Below are 26,801 nucleotides of genomic sequence, written 5' to 3' on the forward strand. Positions count from 1 at the left end.
CATTGCACTACACTGCATCGCCAACTAACAAATAAATGAGTGATGGTGTGTCAGCTAATATTTGAAGTTTGGATTGTATTTCAAAGAATGTACAGTTTAGAGGTGATCTATTTCTGGCTTTAACACACACATATTTATATTCAGTAAACACACATTTATAAGACGAACAAATATATAAACAGGCTGCCCTTCTGCATGGCCTCTGGGCAGATTAAATAACACTTGCTCTGGACTCCAGTCCTTCAAAGTGGTTCATTTATAACTGTTTTTGATTCTAAATTTCCTCTTCATGGACTACTCAAATCAGTGTCATAAAAAAGAAATATTGCTCCAATGACTAGCAATTAGGGCTAATTTTTCATTAGTGTCATCATTACTTATCATTTGCATTTCAAGCACAGAGTGGGGATCCATGGTAACATTTTCTCTAGATTCACTTAGAAGTTGGCCTTGGGAAATAAATGAATGAAAAGGATAGATAATTCCTATTAAATAATTTTACTTTGATTTCTTGAATTCAGAGAGAAGTCTCCCAGAGTCATGATGGCCCACAGGAGTGAAGTCAGTAAAATACAGAGTTGTATTGGAAGTCATCTTTATTTCTGGGTGCCAATTGCAGGTAAAATAGAAAGAACTTAGAGCAGGCATATTAGGGGATGAAGTTCCTGACCAAGGTTCTAATTTTGAATGCTTCATGGAAATCACCATAAACCCTAAATTTTATCAATCAGAATAAACTTCCTAACATGCAAGTCTAGTTAATTCATTTTTCTGCTTAGTATCCTTTAATGACTGCCCATTATTTTTAGAATAAAGTTAAAATTCCTTAGCATTGTGTGGAGGCTTTTGCTCTGGGCCTTATCTATTTTTCCTCAGTTCCTGGCCCCTCTCCTGAAGCACACTGTGCTCCAGCCATGGAAAGCAGCTTCACTCACTTTCCTACTTCCCCAGGCAGCACACACAGCTGTTTATTCCAGCCTCTAAAATGCGGCTCCAGTGCCAGCACCTCCTCTTAGATGTCTGCCTGGCTGCCTAATCTCTCCCTATCTCAGTCCTAGCTCAAGGGACATTTGCGCTTTTATAGGCCCATGATACAGCTTGACCATAACTCCCCTAGAGCCCTTACCCCAGTATAATGGATTGTTTCCTGGTCTATCCTCCCACCAGACTGGACCCTGAGGGCCACGACTTTGTATTTTTCTTCTGAATCCCTTGCCCTGGGCAGATATGGGTAATCTCAACCTGCACTTGTCAGTTCTTCTCAACTCCTCCTCTTTAGCACTAAAAGCATGAAAGAAGGGAGTCGGTTTTTAAACATTCTTGTCACTGAAGGCCAGGAAACCTGCTATTGTTTTACACTACATGGACGATTTGAGAGATTTCCAATGTTAATTTATGTCTACACTTGAGTGTTATGAGCACACTTAAGTGCCTGACTCCTGAATAAGATAGAACTACACTGTAATTATTTTATGTTTGCTATATACACTTCACAAAAATTTCAGTATAAGAATTCTAATGCCATGTTTTAATAAAGTCCAATTTTAAATGCATTAGGAGAGCTTGCTATTTTATAAAGAAAGGATCAATAGCCTAAATGCATCTTCTGTGGAAGCACAGATTCTTATATGCTGGGTTTGTTTTAGCAAGGGATCTATCATGATTAAAAATCAGAACTGGGGTTATTATCTGTAAATAAGATACTCTCAGGAAGAAAAAAATAGAATATTTTGTACTGATATTGACAATTAAAGTCCTTTATTTAAATAGAGGTAGCATCCATTTATTACATTTAGATTTGCTTCTTAGAAAGGGAATTGCTTTAACTGCACTTGTGAGAGTTGAATAGGTCTTACATTTCTTGGTATAGGTCACCCAAGTCAATATATTATAGAGCAACAGTTCTCAGGTAGACAATATTCTCATCTACTCAGTAGGATTTCATAACACTAAATGATAATGGAAGTGACTGAATTTGCTAAAAGCAATTTCTAGATTTACCATTAGTTCTCTTTCACTGTGATATCTCATAAATTTGAAAATTCAGGGATCGTATTGGTGGGTCATAATGTAAAGCCTAAGCAGTCATTTATTTGTAAGCTCTTAGATGCCACTGGCAATTTGTTACTTGACTTGCCATTGTCCTCAAATTTATGATGCTCTTCTCTCCCTTCTGCATTTACCATGAAATTTCCCATTTACACACCTGCCAAAGCAGAGTTTCTTCAGGATGATCTTTGGATTACTGGCTAGAGGATCACTTACAGTTCATGTGAAAGATGCAGGGCCCTTCTCCAAACCCACTGAATTAGAAACTTTAATGAGGGCACCTCTTCCTTCTACTGGTTTGTCAAATGGTTTTTTTTTTTTCCCTCAAAGCAACAAGTCTTCATGATGCCTTCAGAGACTAGATATCCTTCTGGCTTTCTCATTTACTTCATCCTCATGCTCTCAGAATGGCTGCTTCATCTGTGAGCATTAAGCCGCACTGCGGGAAGGGAGAAAGGAAGGGAAAAGGGAAAGAGTCAAAAGGCCATGGCACCAAGTCTGCCACCTTTAATATGCCACTCCAAAGTCCACTTATTTCTCACAAACTCTCTTCCTCTTCGTGAGATTTTTCAATTTGTTTGATGGTTGAAACATGACTTATATACCATCTGATACAGTGCTCAAAGTATGTAGAAGAAATACTGAAGACAATTATATTAAAAAGAGGGAAAGATAAAGGGACCTACATGGAATATAAATTAAAAATAATTTATAATTGTGTTAGAAACAAGATAGGGATAAATCTGGTGGAAAATGTATAAGATCTATACACTGAAAACAACAAAACATTGCTGAAAGAAATTAAAGACCTAGATAAATGGGGAGATGTTCATGAATTAGAAGGTACAATACTTTTAAGATGTCAGTGCTCCCCAAATCTTTCTTTAGATTCTGTGCAATCCCAGTCAAAATCCCAGTGGGCTGTTCGGTAGAAATTGATATATTGGTCCTAACACCTATATAAATGCAAGTACTTAGAATAGCAAAAGCAATATTGAACACAGAGGACTTATTATAAAGCTGCAGTAATAAAGATAGTTTGAAATTGGTATAAGGATAGGAAAAAGAACTATGAAGCTGAATTAAGAGACCAGAATAGACAAGCATATATGTAGTTAACTGATTTTCCTTATGACATCAAGGCTTTTCAGTGGGCAAAGGAAAGACTTTTCAAAAAATAATGCTTCAACAACTGAATATTCATATGGAAAAAAATAATCTTGATCCCTACCTCACATGATACAGAAAAAATAACTCAAGATGGATTATCAACCTAAACATAAAAGTGAAAGTTACAAAGTTTATAGAAGAAAACTTAGATTATTTCTGTAACTTGGTCCCAAGATTTCTTAGCAAAACAAAAAGCACTAACTATAAAAGAAAAAATCTGATAAATTGGACTTGATGAAATTTCAAATTTCCACTTATCAAAAAAAATGAATAGGCAAGTCACAGAAAGAAAATAATCATAATACTATATAAAGTTCTCTAGCAAATCAATAACAAAAAGACAAAACACTTTATCACCAACAAAATTTGCAAATGCCCTGAACATACATACTATGCACACAAAAAGATATAAATGGGCAATAAACACATATAAAAGTGTTAAATATAATTTTCATCATGCAAATGCAAGTTGAAATCACAATGAGACACTAATACCTATTAAACTGACTAAAATGAAAAATACCAGCAAAAACAAATGTTGGCAAAGATATGGAGCAATCAAAACCCATGCATTGCTGGTGCAAATGTAATACAGTAAAACCCCTCTAGAAAACTGTTTAGCAGTTTCTTGTAAAGTTAAGCACATATCTACCTTATGCCCCACAAAGACACTTCTATGTGTTTACTCAAGGGAAATGAAAATGTGCCCATAAAAAAACAAGTAAAGAATGTTAATAACTGCTTTATTTATAATTTCCAAAATCTAGAAACAATCCAAATATAACAGGAGAATGAATAAACAAACTGCTATATTCATACAATGGCATCCTGCTCAGCAATATAAAGAACAAACAACCACTGACACACACACAACAACACAGACAAATACCAAAGAATGGTATGCTGAGTGAAAAGGCCAGACAAGAAAACAGTATAAACTCATGATTCCACTTATATGAAGTTCCAGAACAGGCAAACCTAATTTATGTTCATAGTACTCAGAACACCGATTGCCTGGAGTTGGGCAGAGATTGATAGAAGTGGGGTTTAAGGGAACTTCCCTGTGGTGACAGAAATGTTCTGTTATTTCCTAGTGGGATGGGGAACTTGGCTGGGATGCCTTCATTGAACTTATACTGAGATACAGTGCATTTCACTGTATGTAAATCATCCCTGAAAAATACCTTGAACCTTGATAATGCTACTTTAAGCAGAAAACTACTATCAATGGCCTAATGCCTTTTCTGTCAATTGAAGTGTGTTATAGAAGTCTATGATTCAGTCAGTGTGACCAGTATCAAGGAAAACCTTGTAGCCATTCTAAACATCACTATTAAAGTGACAGATGTGCCATCAAATGACTCTTAGATGTGGGAAACATGTTGTCTACAACTGTTGAAGGCTATATCATGAAGCTACTATCTCCAGCAGAAGGCACTGCATAGGGCCTGGTGAAGAATTATGAGTCACATAGTTAAAAGATAATGATTAATAAGACCTTCTTTAACGGGTCATCTTTTCTCCACTCCTGCACCTAGCATGTGAAACTGCTGTGTGCCCAAGGACAGCATCTATCAGCACTTTATGTGCTGTGGCAGGGATGTGCCTTTGATACTCACATTGTTCGGCTGACCCCTATCATCCATTTGGCACAGCTGGTTGGTTTCAAAGGTCTAGGCCACATTGCCACAGGCCTTGATTATCTTTAGTGTTTACTTTAAATCCCCAGATGCCAAATTTTTCATTCTGATTCTGGGTGCTTGCCAAACCAAGTCTTTTGCTGATAGTAGAATGGAACTAATTCTTTCTTCATTGTGTAAGCCCAGGATTAGCTTTCCTCCATTGGCTAATGCCTCTTCTATGATGCTCCTCTATTCAGGAAACATACCTTGGGTTTTCAGTGCCCAAACCCCCATTCCCCAATATAATGCCCTGACTAGCAGGCCCCACTTTACCTATCCAGCCTTCTTCTCATTACTTTCCAACACAGCACAATGGAGTAGTGGAAAAATCCTAAACTGAGGAGTCAAGATTGCTGAGTGTAGCCCTCAACTTCCTATATGATGGGCATGTCATCTCCCTGGTCACATGAGTTTGGCTCAAAGGGCTCCCTTCCTGGTTTCACTCCCACAATTTTAAACAGACAAATATCACCATTGTCTCAATATTTGTCTAAATATTTACTCAACTGCATCTCTGCTACATAAAAATATTGCCCAACTCTTCTGATGCGGCCAAGTGTCTCACCTTTCTGGCTTTCCTCTATCATTCTATCCTTTTTCTAACAACTGATGGGCTTGAACAGTACCACACATTGATCATTAATTCTATTTTTATGCTCATGATGTCTGCTGTCAACGTAATATACAAATAAAATGTTTTTTGAGCCCCTGTGTACACTGAGAGAATTACTGTGCGATATGGCCAGATGCATAAAATAGCACTTACTCCAGTTAACTTACAGTTTTATGTGCTTACCCCAACTTCTACATCCCCATGCCCCATACAGGGTATGAGCTCCTTGAGGGAGTGACTATGCCTTTTACAGGCATTTGTGTCAAAATTAGACAAAAATTGTAGCCTTACCATTTTTCAGGATTCTCTCATTTTTCGATCCCACTTGATCTTCCCTATGTCTTTCCACTCTCTCGCTCAATCTTACCCTGTGGGAATTCTTCCTGCCTTACTCCTCATGCCCCCTAGTCCTCCCCTCACCAGCCAGCTGTCCTGCTCACTGCTCCTTTGTACTTTGAACCCTGCTTACCTGGGCAGCAGGTTGGTGGACTTTGTGGAGCCACAACCTGGTATCCATGGCTTCTGATTGGGAGTGGACCCTGAGATAATAGTGCTTACCCTATCCTCCTCACCAAGCGGTTACAGGGGCAAAGGAAACCAATTCTCTTGGGCTATTAACTTATGGAGCCCTGCGAAAATGACCCTCTCTAGAAAAATGTACATATAGTCTAGACTTTGCTTACAGTTTCAGAGAAGCCATGCCTGAATTCCAGAACGCCTTCTGCAGATTCACTTGACATCCCAGAGACTCCAGGTTATAAATGCCCAATGTACATGAAAACACATTGTCAATCATAAATACTAACTTTGTCAGAGGCTTTTACTAATACTATTTCCTGGAAGCCAGATACGTGCAAACTAAAATCTCTTCATCCCGTCTTGCCACCAGAGTGCCACTCGGAAGAACCCCCTACAACTTCTGTGTCTTTTCTCTTATCCCCCAATCTAGTCTCAGCATCCTACTTGAGGACTTGTGGCTATGAATCAAGGTTTTGCTTTGGAGGAAAACCTGGCCTAGTGATAATCCTAAAGAGTCTTGTCATGTATTCAAATATATATAATGATGTTCAAAGTAAAGTAGCATTCTGGTTTCTTTATTTATTTTGGGCTCAACTGGAGTTTATAGGCTAGCTTGGAAACTTAATGTACTATATTATGTATTTTATTGACAACTTATACAAATGCATTATAATATGATTATAACATATTTCTATTACATTTCTATTCATAGTTATTTATAAAGAAACATTTCTATAGAAAACTATGTTCAAAGAAAAGGGAAACATTTATAAAACGATCTGTTTGTAATTTGGGGTTTTCTTATCCTACTTTAAAATTTTTAAAAATGTGTCACTGAACTTTTAAACTTCCAGGTAATTTGTGGTCTACAAATGGGAGAAATGAAAAATACAGGATCCCTGCCCTCAAGAAATTGATAGAAAAGCAGGAATTTGATAAGTACTTACTGATTTATACCACACTGACCTTTGAGGCCTAGATAACCTGGCTACTAAAAATGTCACACATTCCTGATATCAAAGACACCCAAAGAGTAATGATTTCAAGGGTGCCTAATTAACAAGGAACTACTTCAGATGCTAACATGATATGGGGTTCATTAACTATAATTTAATCATTAAGAAATATTTACGTGTAAGCTTTCTGGAAAAATGCACTTTATTCTTAATCACCACGACGACTTAATCAATTACAAATTCTATTTGAATTTAAGTACCGAAGGCTACTCAAAAGGAAGGGAGCAATGTTACAAACAGAAATAATAAATTATTACCCAAAGCTATTTGGAAAATACTAGTCAAAACTGGAACTAGCCTTCCAAACACACTGCCAGTATTTAAATATTTCAAGGTCAGAGTCAGATTAAGCAACTGCTCTTGGATATTTTTAGCAGCAGCTACAATTAACATTTAACATTGGTCAGGTCTGGAAAATGTTATGTCATATGCTGATGATTCTTTTGAAATTCATTAAGAAATTCATAATCATAACGGTTTTGGGAGACAAGCAATGGAAAGAACATTTTGGTGGGTTTCCCTGAACCTGGTGCCCCATGATTTTTACATAATTTCATTTAATTCTCACAACCACCCTGGGATGTGGGGTTTTTTATTCCTCTTTTATAGATAAGGAAACAGAGGGGTTATAGATAAGGAAACTCTAGGCTAGAACAGCTAGTAAGAGGCAGAACTGAAATTTTTTAAATGCATAAAATAAACTGCAGAGAAAATTCAAGGAAACCAGTTATAATGAATGACAGTAAAATGTTGCATTGGTTTCTTATTGCTGGTGCAACAAATTACCACAAACAGTGGCTTAAAACAACACAGATTACTTATAGGTCTGAAAGTCAGAAAGCTAAAAAGGATCTCAGAGCACTAAAATCAGGGTGTCGGTGAATCAGGGCTCCTCCTGGGGGCTCCAGGGGAGAGAGAATCTGTTTGCTTGTTCTTTTCACCTCCCAGATGCTGCCTACACCCCTTGGCTGTGAGGCACAGCTGGCAATGGCATCAGTCTCACTCTGTAGACAAATCTTCGCTCTTCTGTCTCCCTTTTTTTCCCTTTTAAAGACCTTTGTAATTAGATTGGGCCCATAATTTAATGTCAGGATCCTTAATTTAATCATACCAGCAAAGTTCCTTTTGCCATGTAAGGTAATATATTCATACTTTGGACATTAGGATCTGGAGATCTCTGGGGAACCATTATTATGTCTACCACAAAACTTAGAAAAACATCTGTGATACAGTAATATATGCAATTCTTTACTAATGTACTAAATAACATGATCCATGTTGGGTCCAATAACTACTATAATATTGAAGTAATGTTGAGTATAAATAATATTTCAAGATATCCGCAAAAATCATCATGTGGTGTAAAATATCTGTGATTACTACTGTGTAGTCAGTGGTAACGTTGCTCGTTTGTTGCCTGTTCATAATGGACAAAACTGTTAAATTTCAGTTAGAGGATAGTGACAATAAAGATATAATTTTTTTTCCCATTCAACTTTATGGACTTGCTGAATTTTATCCATGGACTTCAGGGTGGCGGGGTGGGAACCAGTGTGTGAACTCCAGTCCCTGAACTGAACCAATTAGCAAAACTCATCAGGGGTCACTTGTAAGTCCTTATAGTATGTCTAGCTGTATCTATTATGTTCAAGGACACAAATAATTTATTTTATAGATCAAAACAAGATTAGAATTTTAAGGTAAGGGGGTTTCATTTATTCAACAAATGTTTATCAAGAACCACAAAGCAGCCCCTTGGCTCCAATGTGAGAAGAATGTCAAATGGCTTCTGTCCTCTATGGGAAAGAGTAGTCACTTTGAGCCTTCCTTGGCTCAATCACTGTGTGACCTTGGATAAACCATTCAATCTCCTCTTATCAATCTTTTTTGTGAGAAATGAAAGGACTGGATTATATAATCTTCATCTTCACATCCAGTTCCAACAGCCTATTCACATACATAATATTTATTGGAAAATGTTTATTTTAATGTTTCCTCAAAGTTCTCACTACAATTTGTAAAGTCAAGCCTCCTTTTTGGTCTGAGATTTAGACTATTGTAATGTTGATGGGATTCATCAGAATTTTCGGCAGAAGTTTTATCAACTCCTTCACCCAAGTTGGATACAGATGAGAAACTGTGTTCTCAGATACCCAACTATGTCATCCTCCCACCTTCTGCTGAATTTACAGTAACTTTCTGTGGTATATATTGGCCTATTTAATGTGGCAAGGAAGAAAAGGGAAGAACCTAAGATTTTTCAAAAACTAAGTCCTAAAGCACTGGAACGGAGAGGATAAGGTAGGGAAAGAGAAGGATGCCGCCCAGAAGTAATGTTTTGGAGTCCGCAGTTGCTCTTGCTACAGAAGCAGTGTGAGTCACAGGGACCTCATACATTACTACAGTACTAAATTCAGGTATGAGATGGTTTTCTTGGACTTTTTTGCTTTGCCTGGCATGGCACCATTGAGAACAATAATTTCTCTGGACAAACACACCCCAGGTTGCAAACAATATACCAAGCTAATTTTTAGAAGTTACAGATTACAAAAAAGTGAATATTTAGTAAGTCACAGACTTCAAAAAAAAGGTGAATATTTACTGGGGAGTAATTTCAGCAGTTCAGTGTGAACAGATTGCACTTATCTCAAACTTTTATTACTTACTGATAAAGGTCAATATTTTGGATTCCCAGTGAATACCATCACTTCTAAGTGATGTAATTATAAGCCCCAATCCATTCACTTTGGTGATTTGTTCTTAAAGCTAAAGTGATGTCCTCTTTTATTTTTTCTTTCCAAAAATATTTTCATATTTGGGGACCTGCTCTTTTGATTATGCAAAAAAAATCAATGGGTCAAGCAAATAATGTTGATGCAGACAGAACAACTGAACTTAATCCTGAGCCTGAGGTCAGCAAATATTTACTGAGAAACTCCTCTGGTGGCAGGCACTGGGCTTGGTACCTGGGATGCAGTGGGGCATTAGACAGAGAAGGTTCCTACTTTCAGGTAGCAATACCTTCTAGTAGGGTGAGTCTGTCAGTTAGCAGAGAAACAAATAACCATACAATATAATTTCAGATCGTGACAAGGGCAATGGAGGAAAAAAGGCAAGGATGAAGTGACAGAGAAAGCCATGGGGGAGGGGTGTTGAGTGTTCAGTAAAGGCCTCTTTCATGAGTTGATATTTGTGCTGAATTTAAATATCAGAAGAAGCCAGCAATGTAAAGACAGAATATCCCAGTTAGTGGGAATAGTATGTGCTCCGTTGCTTATGCAGCAACATGCCTGGCACAGCCAAAACAGCGAGTGATAGGGGTTGAGACCAGGTGAAATAGGCAGGAGCCAGATCACACAAGAAATTTAGACCAGTATAAGGAGTCTGGGTTTTATTTTAAGTGCAATGGGAAGCACTGGGAATTTTAAAGCACAGGAATAATATGTGCATGTTATATGCTTTTAGTTTCTTAGAATCATGAGTTTTCAGACTCAAAGGGATTTCAGAGATTACCTGGTAAAGTTATACTTACATATGAAGAAAAATTAAATCTAAGAAGAAGTAGGTGATTTACATAGGGCCACACATATAGTGCAGGTAGAACTCGGGCTTGTCCCAATTCTAGCTCCAGAACACGTCTTCTCGACTTGGCCTTGCCGTCTTAAGCTGGTATTGATGAGGGAGAATTTAGAGCCTTTTTTGAAACTCTTTGGAAAACGTTCCTAAACCACAAGACAACCTATTAACAGGAATGCTGTAGTCATCAAGCTTGTAAAAGCAATTAGTGCAGTATCATTGCTAAAGCCCTGGGAAAAGTCAATACTAAATTGGGGTTTTAATTGCACCAGTGTTCCACAAACCCCATTACTTCTCAGTAAGCTCAGACACCTGTCATTTCAAATGTCTAACATATAATCCAGAATCAAAAATTTTATAAGAAAGGGAACTTTGGGTTCATTTAGTCTGTTCTTAATAAAGAAATTGACTTACCTGTGTTCTCCTCTGAGGACTCTCACAGTGGAGTTTGCTTTTTTATAAAAGACCATCTGCTTCTTTAAGTATTATTAACATTGCACATCTGAGTTTGAGATGCTCACAATATTTGTTGATGGTTGTACGAGTGCTTTGTACTATTATTAAACCTGGCTAATTCATTCATTAGGAAAATATTTAATAAGCATGTAGTTTGTGTCTGCAGTCTAAGCCTTCGAGATACAGTGGTGAAGAGACAGAGAATGTCCCTGTCATCACAGAGCCTTGTGCTCTTTTCCATTGAGTTTCTCAGTGAAAGAAACCTATTGGATAAAGATAAGGGAATATGAGTGTCAGCAGTTTTCACACTCATTTGAATTAGCATCAAATAGCTAGGAGCGCAAATATTCCATGTTGTAGCTACCATGATGGCTGCTGTAAGCTCAAAATAAATTCCTAATGTTCTAACTATGTGGTTGCAACAGGAAAAAAAATTGCTATTTTTATAGTCTATTTATAGTTATTAAAACACTTAGATTTACTCTTACTTTTCATTAATTCGACAAGCATTTATTATGCATCTATTTTGTACTGCTAGGCACAAGGGACACAAAGCTGACACAGTTCTTGCCTTCATGAAACATAGGTATAGCTGGAAATAAGATGCTAATCAAGTAATTAAGAGTGATGTTGGGGGGGGGCAGTGTGTGTACATGATGGAGGCAACGGACAGGGGATACACTCTGGTTTGAGGGAAGGGAGAATGAGGGAAGTCTGAGGAAGTGATGTTTCTGTTGGGACCTGGAGCATGGGCAGAAATGAATTAGGTAGAAGGAACAGAGAGGTGGAGAGAGATGGAGAGGGTTCTAGGCAGAATGAAGAGTAATGAGGAAGTCTAAGGCAGGATGGAGCTTGGAGGGTTCCCAAAGGGACAAAAGACCAGTGTGCCTGGAGCTTAAAACCAGGGTCCCGGTGAAGCTGGAGAGGAGCTGGGTTCAGGCAATGCAGGGCCATGTGGGTCATGGCAAATATTGTGTACCTTATCCTGATAGCAATGGGAGGCCATTGACAAGTTTTAAGGAAGTAAATGTGTTGCTTAAATTGGCATTTTATGAATAATTGACTGCTGTGGAGAATGGATCCATTGTTGGGAGACCAGTTAGAAGACTGTTTCATAGGGAGATGATTGTCCAGACCACAGAAATGGCAGAGAAATGGAAAGAGGTGGAACTGAGTGAAAGTTATTTTGGCTTTGGAGCAGCAGGAAATAGATCTGGAGAAGTTTTAAAGAAGATCCTCCAGGTTTCTGGCTTGATCAGCTGAGTGAATGGTAATCATACCAATAAATGAGACAGAAAAACATTGAAAGAGGAAGTGACAAAGAGGTGTAAAAAGATGCCTTTTCCTCATTTATCATCTCAACTACCCTTAAGGTAGATAAAGCTTTGGAGATTAAAAAGGGAGGCAAGCAAAACTCAAACATTAAATAACTTGCCCAAAGTCAAACAAAGAGAAAGGGGTGGGGCTGTGATTTGCACCTCTTGTTTGACACCAAGTCCCATGTTTTTTCCTACTCTGACACATACACTTGATGTCAATTGTCTGAATTCCTCTGTTAAGGAGAGGGGAGATTTCCAGGGAAAAGGGGGTAATGTGGGAGACCAGAGGGGGGGAAAGGAATTTCTTACTCCCTTATTCATAGGATAGTTAGGGTTGTGCAGAGGACTGAGTCAAGTCAGAGGAACAATTAAATATGCCACAAAAGCCAAGACTATTGGGCCAGAGGCATGCACTGAACTTGCAGTGCAGAGCCCAGAATGTGGAAGCCAAGGAGGATGGGAATGAGGAACGTGTTGTAAGGAGATGGGAACTGGTTCAGGGGTGCTGCCCGGAGAAACCACAGCTCTCTGCACTTGCTTTTGCATCCTAGCAGAGGTCATCAAAAGTCATGAGCACCTGTACCCCTTCAGCCTCACTACCCCTTGAGCCATTCCAGCTGCCCAACCAGTGTAGGCTTGGGAAAGAACGTGTTCCCCAGGAATTTCTCACTTTGGGATGGTCATCAGCTTTGTTATGGGTGAAGACCATTCTATTTAAGTGTTGGCAGTTTTTATTCTGTCTTACATTGTTGTTGTATCTTTTATGACAGGGCAAGTATGTCTAGACCTCCAACAGACTGTAAGCTTCTGAAGGGCAAAAGGCTGTGTGCCTTATGATTTATGTCCTTTCTTTAGTCACGTATGCAGTATTTATTGAGCATCTCTTTTTTCAGGCACTGTGGTAGGAATGGGGACTTGGTAGTGAGCAAGAAAGGTAAGGTCCCTACCCTCACAGAGCTTATCTTTGCTGGGGGAAATATACTGTAACTAAATGCATAACTAAATGAACAACGTTATTTCTGCTAAACAATAAAATAAAGTGACATGTTTGGGAGTAAGTGGGAGTGAGGCAACTATGGAGCAGAGTCAGAAAAGGTTTTGACAGGAAGAAGACAGACACGGGGAATTTGAGAAGCAAAGTGATACTTGCAGAAGGAACAGCTGAAGCAAACGGCCTGAGGCAGGGGCAAGATTGGTCTGTCCCAGGATCAAAAGGGGGGTTTCTGTGGCCAGCTGAAGTACAGAGCAAAGGGCAGCGTATAAAGAGATGAGGTCTCAGATGTGGATGGAGGCCATGCAGGTTGTGTAAGGTCCAGTAGGACTCAGTGGGGCATTCGGATTCTATTCTAAGTTCAAAATGACATGACCTGATTTATGTTCTAGGATAACAATTTTGCTTGTTTTAAGGAGTATGAATGTGAATGAGGCTGGAGTGGAAGCAGCAACACCCTTTAGGCTATTGTGGTTGTGCAGAGCAGAAATGGTGGCCATGGAGATGAAGAGAAGAGGTCACATTTGAGACATATTTTGAAAGAAAGCCCAAAGATTTACTTAAGGATTTAGATGTGAGAATAAAGAGAGGACTAAAAGTAACTCCTAGGGGTTTTATTTTTAGTTTCAGAGATAGAATCTACATATCATAAAATTGTTTAATGTCTTCAATTTAGTGGTATTTAGTATATTTATAGAGTTATGCAACCATCACATAATGTAATTTTAGAGTACTTCCATCACTCCAAAAAGAAACCTCAGAGCCATTAGCAGTCACTCCTTATCTCCCTCCTCCCCCAAGCCCGAGTGAATTCTTTTCCTAGGGCTGCTGTAAAAAATTACAAAGAGCTTGGTAGTTGAAAACAATAGAAATTTATTCTCTTACAGTTCTGGAGCCAGAAATCCAAAATGAAGTTGTCGGTGGGACTGTGCTCCCTCTGGAAGCTCTAGTGGAGAAAAGAACTCCTCGCCTTTTCCTGCATCTGGAGGCTCCGGCGTTTCCAGTGCCTCACTCGATTGTCTGCCTCCATCTTCACATGGCCTCTCGTTCATGTCTTCTCTTCTTATCACTTGTAAGGACACTCATCACTGATTGAGGGCCCACCTGTGGAATCCAGGATGCTCTCATCTGAAGATCCTTAAAGTAAGTACAACAGCCAAGACCCTTTTCCCAAACAATACCCCATTCATAGAGTCCTGAGGTTAGGACATGGCCTTATCTTTTTAGGGGCCACCATTCAACCCAGTACACCTAGAAAATCACTGTCTCTACAGATTTGCTGGTTACACACATTTTACTTCTAGGATTTCGACCCAAGAATTTGGGTGGATGGTGGTGCTGCTTATCTAGGGCAGGATCTGGGATAAATGGCATTGAATCATGAGTCCTTTGCCGGCATCACACTGAATTGTGTACTGGACATCCAGTAAGTAGCTAGATATATGAATCTGGAGATGGGAAGATTTGGATGCCAGGGACCTGAATGAGTTCACCTGTGGTGAAAGTGTAGATAGAAAGAGAAGTAGGCTGAGGGGCAAGACAAGTAGGCTGAGGAGCAAGGTAATGCAGAGGGACCTTTAAAGAAGACTCAGAAGAAGGAACAGCCAACAAGAGGGGAGGAAAACCAGGAGACTGTTTCCCAGATGTCAAAAAAGAGAGCATTTCTGGAATGAGGGAGTAGCTCACTATTTCATAAATCTTTGAGATCTGGAGGAAAATCTGATCAATAAACATTAGGTTTAGCAACACAGAGCTTATTCATTGTCAGGTAAAAGCAATTTTGATAGAGTGATTAATGATGTGAAGCTCTCATTGAGTGGTTGCAAGAGCAAATGGGAAAAGAGGGCGTGTAGATGCTGACCATTAACACCTCTTCCAGATGTTTTGCTCTTAAATGAACAGAAAAATGGGGCTACAGCTATAGATGAATTCAAGTTCAAGAGAAGATTTGCTTTGTTTTAAAGATGGAAGATGCTTTTATGTTTGTGGGAAGCATGCAGAGGGAGAACTTAAAGATGCAAGAGAAGGGGTTAATTCTAGGAGTTGATTTTAGCAGGCAAGATCCAAAGAACACTCACCTGGTAAGAGTAAGAACCTTCCATCTATTGTAAAGGGAAAGAAGGCCTAGAGGTGCATATAGGTAAAGAAGGTTGTGATGTTCTCCAGCCACATGCTGCTGCTCAAGAGCTGATGTGGATATCTAGCCAATATTTGAGTTTAGCCAGAGTGGTTACTTTGTCAAATGAGTAGGATGGAGACACGGAGCAAACAAGTTAATGGTGCTTCAAAGGGTGCAATTATGTCAAAAAAGAGAGCATTTCTGGAATGAGGGAGTAGCTCACTATTTCATAAATCTTTGAGATCTGGAGGAAAATCTGATCAATAAACATTAGGTTTAGCAACAGAGCTTATTCATTGCCAGGTAAAAGCTGACAGGGTCCTTCAAAGGCCATGGAATTTAAGCTGGGTTCAAAGAAAAGGGAGGGCACAAGATGACTGATTGATAATGAACGGTGGTAGAGCTAAAGTAGAGGTCCTGAGAGGGTTAAACAATTGTAGTGAGGAGAAGTAAGAGTACGTGAACTAGAACGGCAGAAAGTGGTGATCAGAAAGGAGTGTGCGGTCATTGAATTTGAAGGTGTTGACATGATTTGTGATGACCAGGCCAGTGGTGGGGATAAGTGGCTGAAGGTAGAAGGAGCAAAGGAGCATTGGAGTGAGAGGAGGTCATGGAACTGAGAGGATGCCTTGTACAATGCTAGGCAGAGAGAAGCCTGCCAATAAATAGTTGCAAGTGAAAAAGACTAAAACACGTGAATGCTTTCCAACATTTATCATGCTTTGGCCGGTCTTAATGGATCCTGTATTTAGTATGTAAATTTTTCTCAGACAGTGTATTTACCAGTGCCTCAGGGGATTCCATGAAACAGTCCATGTTAGTTAAAAAGGGTAATAATAATGGGAAATTCAAACTGGAAATTAATAAAGTCATTAAATATGAAGCTGGTCAGGCAACAAATAATCTATTGAGGGAAGTTGCCACTGGAGCTATCAAGAAACAAAATAGGCTCAATTTTGAGAAACCTTGAAACTCATGCAAAGACAAGGATGTGGTGACTTAGTGTCTCTTAGCTCTAAGGAAAATATATCTGTGCCTGAACTTGGCTGGGCCTTTGCAGGGAAAAAGCTTGAATTCTGGATTCACAGAGTCCAGAGGTTTGAATCCTATCTATCATTTATGGGCTGTGTGATCTTGGACAAGCTATTTAACTGTCTGTACCTCTAGTTTATCATCTTAAAAAATGAGGACTAAATATAGCTCCTACATGATAAGGTTATTTATAAAGATGAAGAAAGGTAATCTATATTAAGGGTTTAGTAGCACAGTACCTGGACCATGATAAGCACTCAATAATAGTGAGCTATATTCTTCATTGTTATTATTATCTATAAACTGGAGATAACAAAAGCTACTTTGTAAAGCTAAGAGGATAAAATGAAATGAAGTATGCAAAGTACTTAGCATAACTTCCCTATGCTGAACACTAAATAATGATTAGCTAGTACTATGAAGATGATCAGCAGAACTAATTATTTAACTTTAAAGCAACTAGAAAGTGATGGAGGGAGAAAGTCAAACTATCCTTCTCTTAAACCCCATACTACTAATATTAGTCCTTTGAAGGTCTTTCCTTCAAATAGTGGAGCAGAGATTGTCATGGAAATAGTTTCAAGAAATAGAAGTCCTGATTGGGTCTGTAGGGATGATGAATACTGAAGCAAGCACAACTCCATTTAGGCACATTTTGTTTAAAAGCCTACAGGTGGCAAAGAATCATGAGCCTTACACCAAATAACATCATTTTTTCCCCAAGTTTTATTAATGTATAGTTAACATATTAAAATTGTATATATTTTGGTTGTACAACATGATTTTTTTAAAGATGTACAATGTGATGACTAATGTAAGTATGCTTGTGAAATGATTAGCACAGTCAAGTTAATCAGCACATCTCTATCACCTCACAAAGCTAACATTTTTTTTTGTGGTGAGAATCATAGCAGATTTGTGTATGATGCAGTAAACTATCCATTATAATCAGACCTGAGCTCCCATCACTTAACTGAAATTGCATGGCAAAAAGTCATCAATGATTTTCTCATTGCAAACACAAAAAGCACTTACAAATTATTTTTATCAAACTTCTATTTAGTTATAAAATTCAAATACTTCTACAAAGTACATGATACATATATTTAAGAAAGCACTTCCCAACCCTGCATCTCCCTATTGCCAATTTTTCAGAAAGGCAACTGTTTCCAGAAGTTTCTTCTGGGTACATAAAAGGATTATATCTATTACTTCTTCATTTTTTTGGTTTTCTTATTGTGTTGGGTATCTTCCATTTGTCCCTTGGATCTATTCTCTACTTTTCTCTGGTCAGAGAAACTCACCTGTTTATGAATGGGCCCTTCCACTTTCAGTTGGGTTTGTTCTCCAGCTGGGAGAATCTGGAGAGGAGATCAGAGAGAAAGATAAAAGACAGTGAGATCAAAATATTTATTCTTCTGGATCCTTCCTTGACTATCTGTTCTAGCTGAGAGCATCTGCATTATGTAACCTACTGTGGACTGCTGATCCAGCAGGAACTTTTCATGAGGAGGAGACCGTGATTATTAATGAGGCATGAATGTTTGTCATCTTTAAAAGTGAAGAGTAGGCCAGACCAAACCCAGGCCAAGTTTCCCTTCTGGGCCCTCCTCTCCCTCTTTTATTTCTGTAACCTTCTCCAACTCGCTGGCACTATCTCTTCAGAACCCTCATATTTACTGAGAACCTGCCTCTTGTCACCCACATGTAGACCTGCCCTATGTTATACTTCTCCATAGCTCCGTACACAGACTCCAAACACTCCCCACTTACTTGTATTTAGGGTATTCAAGTGTTTAGAGAAGGGAATGGACAGACAATCCAGATAGCACACATGAAGTGTTATTAAATGACAGATAGTAGATATTTTTTAAGTTAGGGTCCAAAGACATAATTCTAGAAGTTTGAGAGGTCTGTGGGAATTTGGATAATAATAGATAATATTCATTGAGCAGTTACCATGTTCCAGGTGCTGTTTGAAATATTTTACATGTATTAATTTATTTAGTTATATATATATATATAACTATAATCCTACATAAGTTATATCACTATAACCCTATAGAGCAGATGCCCTTATCTCCATTTAACAGATGAACCAACTCAGCAACATGCCCTTATTCCCCTTCAAACAGATGAGCAGCCATGGATAGGTTGAGTTACGAGCTCAAGGTTATACAGCTAGTAAATGGTAGAGGAAAGACCCAAACCCTGGCAGTCTGGCTCCAGAGCTAATGATCTCAGACGCTTTATAATGCTGTCATGCTGTCATCTGGGGCTTGATTGAGACTGGATGGTCCAAGATGGCCTCACTCATGTGCTTGTTAGTTAGCTGGGGCTATTGGCTTTTGCTTTTTCTTCTGTGTGGCCTTTCTAGCAGGATACTCCAGACTTCTTTATTCAGAATTCCAAGAGGGCAAATATGTAAAAAGTAACCTTGATGAAAATAACCTCCAAGTACACCACCAGCCAGGCTGTACCATAGGTCATGGAACAGATAGGCTTACAGAACAATTGTGCTTGAATCTAGTGGTAGCTTTAAAACATGACCCCAGATTCTTTGGCATTGCTCCCATTGACAGGTGGGGGGTCTATATCCCCTTTTCTTGAATCTGGGCTAGACTTAATGGCTTGCTGATAGCTAATTAGAATATAGTAGAAGTGATGCTGCATGGCTTTTTTGGATAAATCAAAGGCCCTGAGCCTGGTTCTTTTTGCAGACTGGGTCTGAGGGAAGCCAGCTGCCATGTGAGAAATCTGCCATGCTGGAGGGGCTGGTTCCAGCCCCATTTGAGCTTCCAGCCAACCAACAGCCAGCATCAACTGTTAACCACTTGAGTATGCCATGTTGGATGTCTAGCCCAGAAGAGCTTTCAAAAGACAGCAGCTGCAGTTAGCTGACATCTGATAAGAGACCGCAACAAAGAACTGCCCAAGGAAGCCCTTCCTGAATTTCTGAGCCACAAAATTATGAGCCAAATAAATTGGCTATTTAAGTCACTGAGTTTGTCATAATGGGTTTACTCAAAGAGCAGCAATAGTAACCCAGTTTATCAACCCATTTAGACCAGAGTGAGAAGCAAGGAGAAAGACATGGGGGTAGATAAACAAGCTTAGGATAGCAGGGTGGAAGGAATATAGTGCCTAAGTTTTGTTTTATGCCATGTTCACATGTGCTAACCCTCTCTGCCATGCCAGTCTACTCTGCAAATGGTGTGGTTTTAAGAACCAGAGTAAAAAGTGAGGGGGTTGACTGATCAAAGGGGACTGAAACTGACTGACATACATTTGCTTTGTTGGAGAGATACAGGGGCAACAGTGTCTGGTCATAATTGTAGCTGGCCATTAGCTGGCTGAGTAGCTAGGAGTTTACCTGTTTTTTTTGTGCAGAGACTACATGAGGCAATAATGGGGCTATAATGGATGTCACTAGTAGCTGGTCACTTTAGGGATGACATAGTTGTCAGTATGTCTAGAGGTAGTATGCCTTATTAATTAATATTTAAAGTTGACTGGTCTCTTTCTATCTAAAGTAACACTTTCATTTGTTCCATCCTTCTTATCTATGTTCAACATATATCTATTCTGTGTATAGCATGTCTCATAAGAAAATTATGCCTACATTTTAGTTTCTCTTATTTTCTATAACACGATTAAATATTCGTAAATCATACAGTAAACCCATTACAGCAAGCTCCATTAGCTAGCACTTAACCAGATCAGGTCTGTGATTTCCCACTTATTGGCCAAAGTAAGTCTCATGGCCAAGCCCACAGTTAGTGAGGAACAGATCTACACAAGGGAGTGGATACCGCAAGGCACGATGCATTGGAACCACCACTGTAATCATCTACTACTAACACATAGCTACGAAATGGCTGATCCAGTTATCCAACTTGCAGCAGCCTGTTTTCTGGAGACCAGACACAAAAATGTGTTCTACAAACTGCTGGGAATGGGTTATTGGCAAGAAGTTTTTCTAAAACTCACTTGCCAGCACCCCACCCCCTCCAAGACCAATAAATCAGAATTTCTTTGGGGTAAGGATATTGGGGAAAGGGGAGGGTGGTGGTAATCCCAAGAATTTAAGGCTGAAATAACTGCAAAGGATTCCAACACATACTGGGGTGTAGAGCGTTTCAAAGACAAGAAAGACACAGTCTTTAATACACAAAGAATTCGCATTTTCCACAAAGTGCATTCTTAATTGTTGTTATTACACCAGAGGCAATGCCTTGAAATTAGAGACAACTGCTTTCTATGTTTAAGTTAGCGCAGTGGTTCTCAAGCTTTTGCGTGCTTCAGTATTAACTGGAAGGCTTGTTAAAACAGTTGACTGGGCCCAACTCCCAGTTTCTGATTCAGAAGGTCTGGGGTGCTGTCCAGGGACTACACTTTGAGAACTACTGAGAGCAGTAAGAGGGTTTAATGAAGCATTTCTCCCTGACTCACATTTATATACTACTCTTACATGTTTACAGCACATCTTCTACATACAAAGCCTTGGGCCGGGTATAGCAGCATATATGATAAGGATAGGATTTAGATCTTGATTACACTTGAGCAGATTATTCTCTAAGTGCATCTATCTCTAAGACAAGAAGCCTAAGTGTTATTAGCTTCAGATAAAGTGGAGATCTCCCTTAGGAAGAAATAAAAGAAAGCTTGGAGTAGGAGACACTTTGAGCTATGCCTTGAAAGATGCCCAGGACCTGGACACTTGGAAATGGTGGAAAACCGCAAATTCTTTCCGCCTTGGCATAGAGAAAAACAAACAAACAAACCTTGAGGAGCACCCGGAAAAGGGATGTGACATTCCTGCCTCCTATTCCAGCATTAACCACGTGCAAGCTGCTGGCATCAGAACGAGGAACAGTGTTCTCAGCATCAATGTCTCGGTCTCAAACCCTTTTTGGGAAGGAGTAGAACTGGCCTCGCCCTCTCTGGAGCTCCCAGAGCCGGTGCCTCCGAGACCAGAGTGCCTAGCTGAGGCCAAGGTGGGCGCTGACTTGGCAAAGGGTACCGCCTGGGCGTCTCAGTCCCCAAAAGCCTGAGTAGGGCGCTGTGATCCCGCGAGGTTCGGAGCGGTAGCGTGGCTCTCCGGAGTGGCCTGGCTGATCTCCGGCTGGCCAGTGCCCGGCGAGGGGGGCCGCAGGGCCGGGCAGCGTTCAGAGCGAGTCAGCCCGGATTTAGGCATGGCGCTAGGGAGGGCTGGGTGGCAGCTGCACTACCCGGCCCGGCGGGGTCCAAAGCTCTTCCTCCCTGTTCCCATCGCGGGACTTAAAGGCGGCGCACGCCAACGGAACGCAAGCGCACCACCTCCCTCCACCTTCAAGCACTGGGTGGGGATGTGTAAGACCAGATCCCCGTGCAAGTAGGAGCGCGGTCCGCGAGCCTGCGCAACGCGCCTGCGCGGCCCCGCCCCTTCCCCTCGCCCCCGCCTCTTCCCCTCGTCCCTCCCTGGTATCCCTTATACCACCGCCAGGGGCGGCGGCGGCGGCGGCGGCCGAAGAGAGCGGCCTGTTTGAGGGCTCCGGAGCAGTGCGGAGAGGGGACGAGAGCTAGCAAGAGGGTGGGAAAGCCGGCGGGTGAGGAGGGCGGCGCCGGAGGAGGTGGCGCGTGGCTGACTCATCCCTCTGGAAATCAGACTGACAGACACAAACCCTTGCCGAACCCGCCCGCCCGCGCCGCTCTCCTCAGCCGGGAGGCGCCCGCCCGCCCTCTCCGGGAGCTCTCCTGGTCTCCGAGAAAGTTTTGCTCGTCAGAGGGACCGAAGCCGCCGCGGGTGTTTTGGAAGGAAAGGGGAACCGAAGAGGAGGTGGCAGCCGCGCGGGCGCGGGGAGTGCATGGTGCCCGGCGCCTCGGTCGCCTGTCAGGAGGACATCGGGGTGGGGTCGGGCTGAGCCTAGCTCCTTCTTCGCTCAGTGTCGCCAGAAACTGCCCGCCGGACTGCCGGAGGGTCCCCGCTCCTCCGCCCGCCATGTCCCGGCTGCTCCCTCTGCTGAGGAGCTGGACCGCGGGCAGCCTGAGGCAGGGCCCGGCCGCCGCCGCCGCCGCCGCCGCACCCCGCCCGCCTTCCTGGTGCTGCTGCGGGCGGGGGCTGCTGGTGCTCGCGGCCCCGGGCGGCCCCCGGGGACTGGGCACCCACCCTAAGAAGGAGCCCATGGAGGCGCTGAACACGGCGCAGGGCGCGCGGGACTTCATCTACAGCCTGCACTCCACCGAGAGGAGCTGCCTGCTCAAGGAGCTGCACCGCTTCGAGTCCATTGCCATCGCCCAAGGTAAGGGGGTCGAGCTCGGGGGCCCGGCGCCCTGCCCCCACGCCTGTCCCCCGGGAGCCTTTCCGCCCCTCGACCTGGGACCCCCGCCTTGGGCTCCCCGCGCCCGTCGGGCCCTTGCCTGGGACATCGGAGGGTGGAACTTTGCGCCTCCTGAGCGTCCCTTGGGCAGGTAGGACACGCGCGGATAGTGCCGTGCAGCCTGGCCAACGCTTGGCTGGTTCCTCCCCAGCCTTAGAAGCCGGAGCTTCAGTCCAAATTAGCGACCGATAGTTTTGATTTGCTGTGTGCTTTCCCTCCCCAGCTCTCCTTTCCCTACGCCCTTGTTGCTTTCTCGTGAACGCGCAGCCATGCAGGTGGCATCCCGTGCCTCCTCCCAAAGTGCTACAAACCCGAGAGACAGGAAGAAACTTTTTTGAATGGTTATCGAACTAAGATGTATGGGTGTCCAAAAGAAGGGGTGTTGCTTCCTAAGGCAGAGATGCTCTCAACACCCTTGTTTGCACACGCATCAAGTTGTAGTAGATTAAAGCTACCGAAAGAAGCATTTTTCTGGGAAATGGAAAGATTAGGCCAAACCAGCAATTGCAGATACTTACTTGTAAGCCCATATAGGTTTGGTGCCGCACAAGTTAAATTCCAGTTTTTGTGGTTTCCCCAGGGGTTGAAAGAATGAAGAAAATAAGGCATTTTTCTAGGAATCTGTGGCTCTGCAATAAAAAACAGACTTCTGCTCAAAAGCAGTTTGGAATGGTGAAAGCAAAGCTATTTTTAAGCTAAAATGTTAAAGTAGGACATTTTAAAAATCAGTGCAGAATGCTGGTAGGTCAGGATTTGAGTCCAGGTGAAAAAGCTAAAAATCCATAAAATCAAAAGGATGAAAGGAACAAATTATTAAATCATTCAGTCTTAAAACATTTTTGCCATTTAAATCAAGTAATTACAGAGAAAACACTTTGCTGCTATTTTGTATTACATTCTGATGTGTTTGGAAGTTTTTTAAAGTTTACTTTCCCCCACCCCCATGTTGGTAGGTACATAAACAATCCATAGGTTCCTAAAGTTAGAGCACATTGATTTGGAACACGGCATTTGATTTGCCAGAGGCACTTGCAAGTGTTTCTTTGGCCTATGTGTGGGAATGTTGGAAAGCCACGTAATAACGACTTATCTGTACTACTTCTTCAGAAACTTTTTAATAGTTGTGCCTTGTAACTGCTTTTTTTCCCCTCAGTTCAGGGAATTGTGGACCAGTTTATAGTAGTGGTGATTCCAGACATTGTCTACCCACAGTGCTTTTACAAAAAAAAAAAAAAAATCAATTCAGTTAGTGAAATGTGTAATCATGATGTTTTATGAAGCCATAATCGAATACATGCATATTTGTAAGCTATGGTGTGCTCAGTATGTGGTTTTAAAACATTCGTTTCTGAAAATGTACCCCTTGGAAAACAATATACAGTCATATTGCATTAATTTGAGAAAACTCTATGGGCAAGACTATTCGAACACACATTTGGCCTTTTCTAAGTAGTTTCTCGGAAATTCTGCATTAACATTGTTACATATTTGGAAGGCTCTATTAATGTAATTTTATGATAGTTCTTGAAAACCATGTCCTGTGATACAACTGGATGAATTTCACCTCATACTTAGCATGTGCCAGTAGTATTGCAGTAGGGATGCTGTATTTTCCAATGAAGGTAATATTTTAAAATTTAATGTGGTTTTAAATATTCTGGAAAGGACCTATAAACTTCAATCAGTGGAGATTAGTTAGCATTAACTAAATTTAATAAGTATGTAAGGTATAGGAGAGAGGCATTTCAAGTTGTCTTCTTTGTTCAATGTAAACAGGCAATAATATAGGAAACAATGTGGTAGTCAAATGCTTATCTTCTATTGATAAATGAAATAACCTAAAAGTTTAAATCAACCATATTTGCCAGTATTGATGACTAAGTTACTGATCTTTGACACAATGATACTTATTGATGCTGCTGCTTTAATTTTTAGTATAGTCTTAGTGTTTCCTAATGTGTTACAAATCAGTACATGCAGTTCCTATGAAAATACAGCTATGTCCCCACTTCTCCGTATTTCACACTCTGCTTCTTTGCTTTTATGAAAGATGTACCTGTTACATAAGTATCTCTTTTCACTAGCTGAAAGAATTATCTTTCAGGATTTTCACTTTTACTTTTTACAAAAGAAGGCAGAAAGTGAAAATAATATTCAGCCTTTGTTTTGCTGTAAGCCCTTGTAGAGGCAGCACACACTGAGCAGCAGGCAGAGTGGCACCGCCAAATTCCTTCCCCAGGAACTACACTCAGTATGTCAGCATTAGGCTACCATAGCTTTGGACTCCATCTGTGAGCATCTGTGCTTTATTTCCATTTATTTTGTATATCTGTTAAGATGTGTCCAAAGATATCAGAAAAGCCTGAGGGTTTATTTTGGGGGTCTAAGAATGCTCAAAATTTTTTCTATATAAATTAATGATACTTGCTTCTTCACTTTACACCATTCCAACTTAGGAAAGGTTTCATAGCAATACTGTGCCTTCAAATAGTGGGGGAGACCTGTAGTTGGAATCATCACTAGTGAATCATCTTACTCATTCGTCGTTTAAGATAGAGTATTTTACTATGTTGAGAATGCATACAGCTCATTCCATTGCTGAAATCAACATTTTCCCAAATCAGATAAATGAAAAATTTCTGTTTTCCTTTGATTGTTGCTTTTTAAATATTTTAAAATAACCAATTCATGTGCTAAATGTATGTGTACTAAGTGCACTTTCTAATGAAATAAATTCTGTTAAAAAGGCTGTTTCTTATAGGAAATCTTACGTGTTCTTGGAAAGAATGCTTGTATGATCCAAGGAAGTGTTTTGGATTTGGTATGGAACATTACAAGAAAAAAAAAATCACCCATGCTTTGATATGGCAGTGAAATCTGCTGAAATTTGATATTATCTGCCTTTATCTTTACTGGTAGGCATGTGATACACTCTGTGACAAGATAAAGCTTTAGAATCAATTGTGATAGATAAGGCAGACTTTGTGGTATGTCTCATCATAGTTATGTAGGATATTCTGATTTTTTAAAACTACAAACTGATTTCTTCCCCAATTTTAAAAAAGTTGATGCTTTCTCAGCTTACCTACTCAACCTGATGTCTCTTCTTCTAGAAACAGTCCATATTCTCCTGATAGTACATTGTTGGGTCATTGTTTTTACAAGTATAGAGCTGTCAATTCGATATTATTACAGTTCCCTTCCAATTTTAGCCAAGATTTTTAAGACAATATTTTCTCCCAATATTTGTAATTTCTATTTCTATTTAAATTAAAAAAGGCTTTAAAAATATATCAGTCTGGTTTTTGAGGGATGGGCAATGCTCACTGTGTTAGTTATACTTTGCTGTATAACAAATTACCCCCAAAACACAGTTACTTAAACAAACATATTATCTCAGTTTCTGAGGATCAGGAATCCTAGAGCCACTTGGTGTATTTCTAGCTCAGGGTATCTTATGAAGTTGTAGTTAAGCTTTCAGTTGGGACTGCATCATCTGAAGTCTTGACTGGGGCTGGAGGATCCATTTCCAAGAAGGCTTACTCACATGGCTGTTGGCTGGAAGAGTCAATTCCTTGCCATGTGGGCCTTTCCTCAGGGCTGCCTAAGTGTTCCCAAGACATGGCAGCTGACTTCCTCCAGAATAAGGGATGAGAGAGAAAGCCTAGGCTAGAAGCCAGAGTCTTTTATAACTCAATCATAGAAGAAATAGTCCATCTCTTTTGCCCTGGTATATTATGGGAGGATACTATATACAAAGTGTGAATAACAGGAGGTTGAAATCATTGGGGGCCATCTTGGAGCCTGCCTTCTACACTTATTTAAGGTGTTGTAATTAATGTTCATTGGAGAATTACACAGAAAGATGAGAGCTGGCTTTCAGGAGGGCACAATGAAAGA

The 26,801-nt window shown here is 40.6% G+C and overlaps 1 protein-coding gene and 1 long non-coding RNA gene across 11 annotated transcripts in view; one reads left to right on the plus strand and one right to left on the minus strand.

Annotated features, from left to right (window-relative positions):
- Nucleotides 1–21: 21 nt before the first annotated feature.
- LOC108392304 (uncharacterized) lies at nt 22–21,935 on the minus strand. 6 transcript variants are annotated; one of them, XR_005057313.2, is made up of 6 exons: nt 21,327–21,935; nt 17,847–17,903; nt 14,277–14,495; nt 11,040–11,344; nt 10,582–10,771; nt 22–2,488 (listed from the first exon to the last, which is right to left on the minus strand). It is a non-coding gene; the product is annotated as an uncharacterized lncRNA (long non-coding RNA). The 6 variants fall into 6 exon arrangements; XR_001851979.3 differs by having other exon boundaries at nt 10,582–10,788; XR_001851980.3 differs by lacking the exon at nt 10,582–10,771 and having other exon boundaries at nt 23–2,488.
- Nucleotides 21,936–22,024: 89 nt separating this feature from the next.
- TMEM65 (transmembrane protein 65) overlaps nt 22,025–26,801 on the plus strand; it is a 65,076-nt gene continuing 60,299 nt past the window's right edge. For all 5 annotated transcript variants that reach the window (XR_012128478.1, XR_012128479.1, XM_017652444.3 and 2 more), the window contains exon 1: nt 22,025–22,823. Coding sequence is in view for 3 of the 5 variants with exons in the window: in XM_017652444.3 (XP_017507933.3) it covers nt 22,523–22,823 (301 nt within the window). In the remaining 2 variants the exon portion in view is untranslated. The remainder of the gene's footprint in view (nt 22,824–26,801) is intronic.

This window comes from Manis javanica, chromosome 2 (assembly GCF_040802235.1).
Source record: "Manis javanica isolate MJ-LG chromosome 2, MJ_LKY, whole genome shotgun sequence".
Classification (NCBI taxonomy): Eukaryota; Metazoa; Chordata; class Mammalia; order Pholidota; family Manidae; genus Manis; species Manis javanica.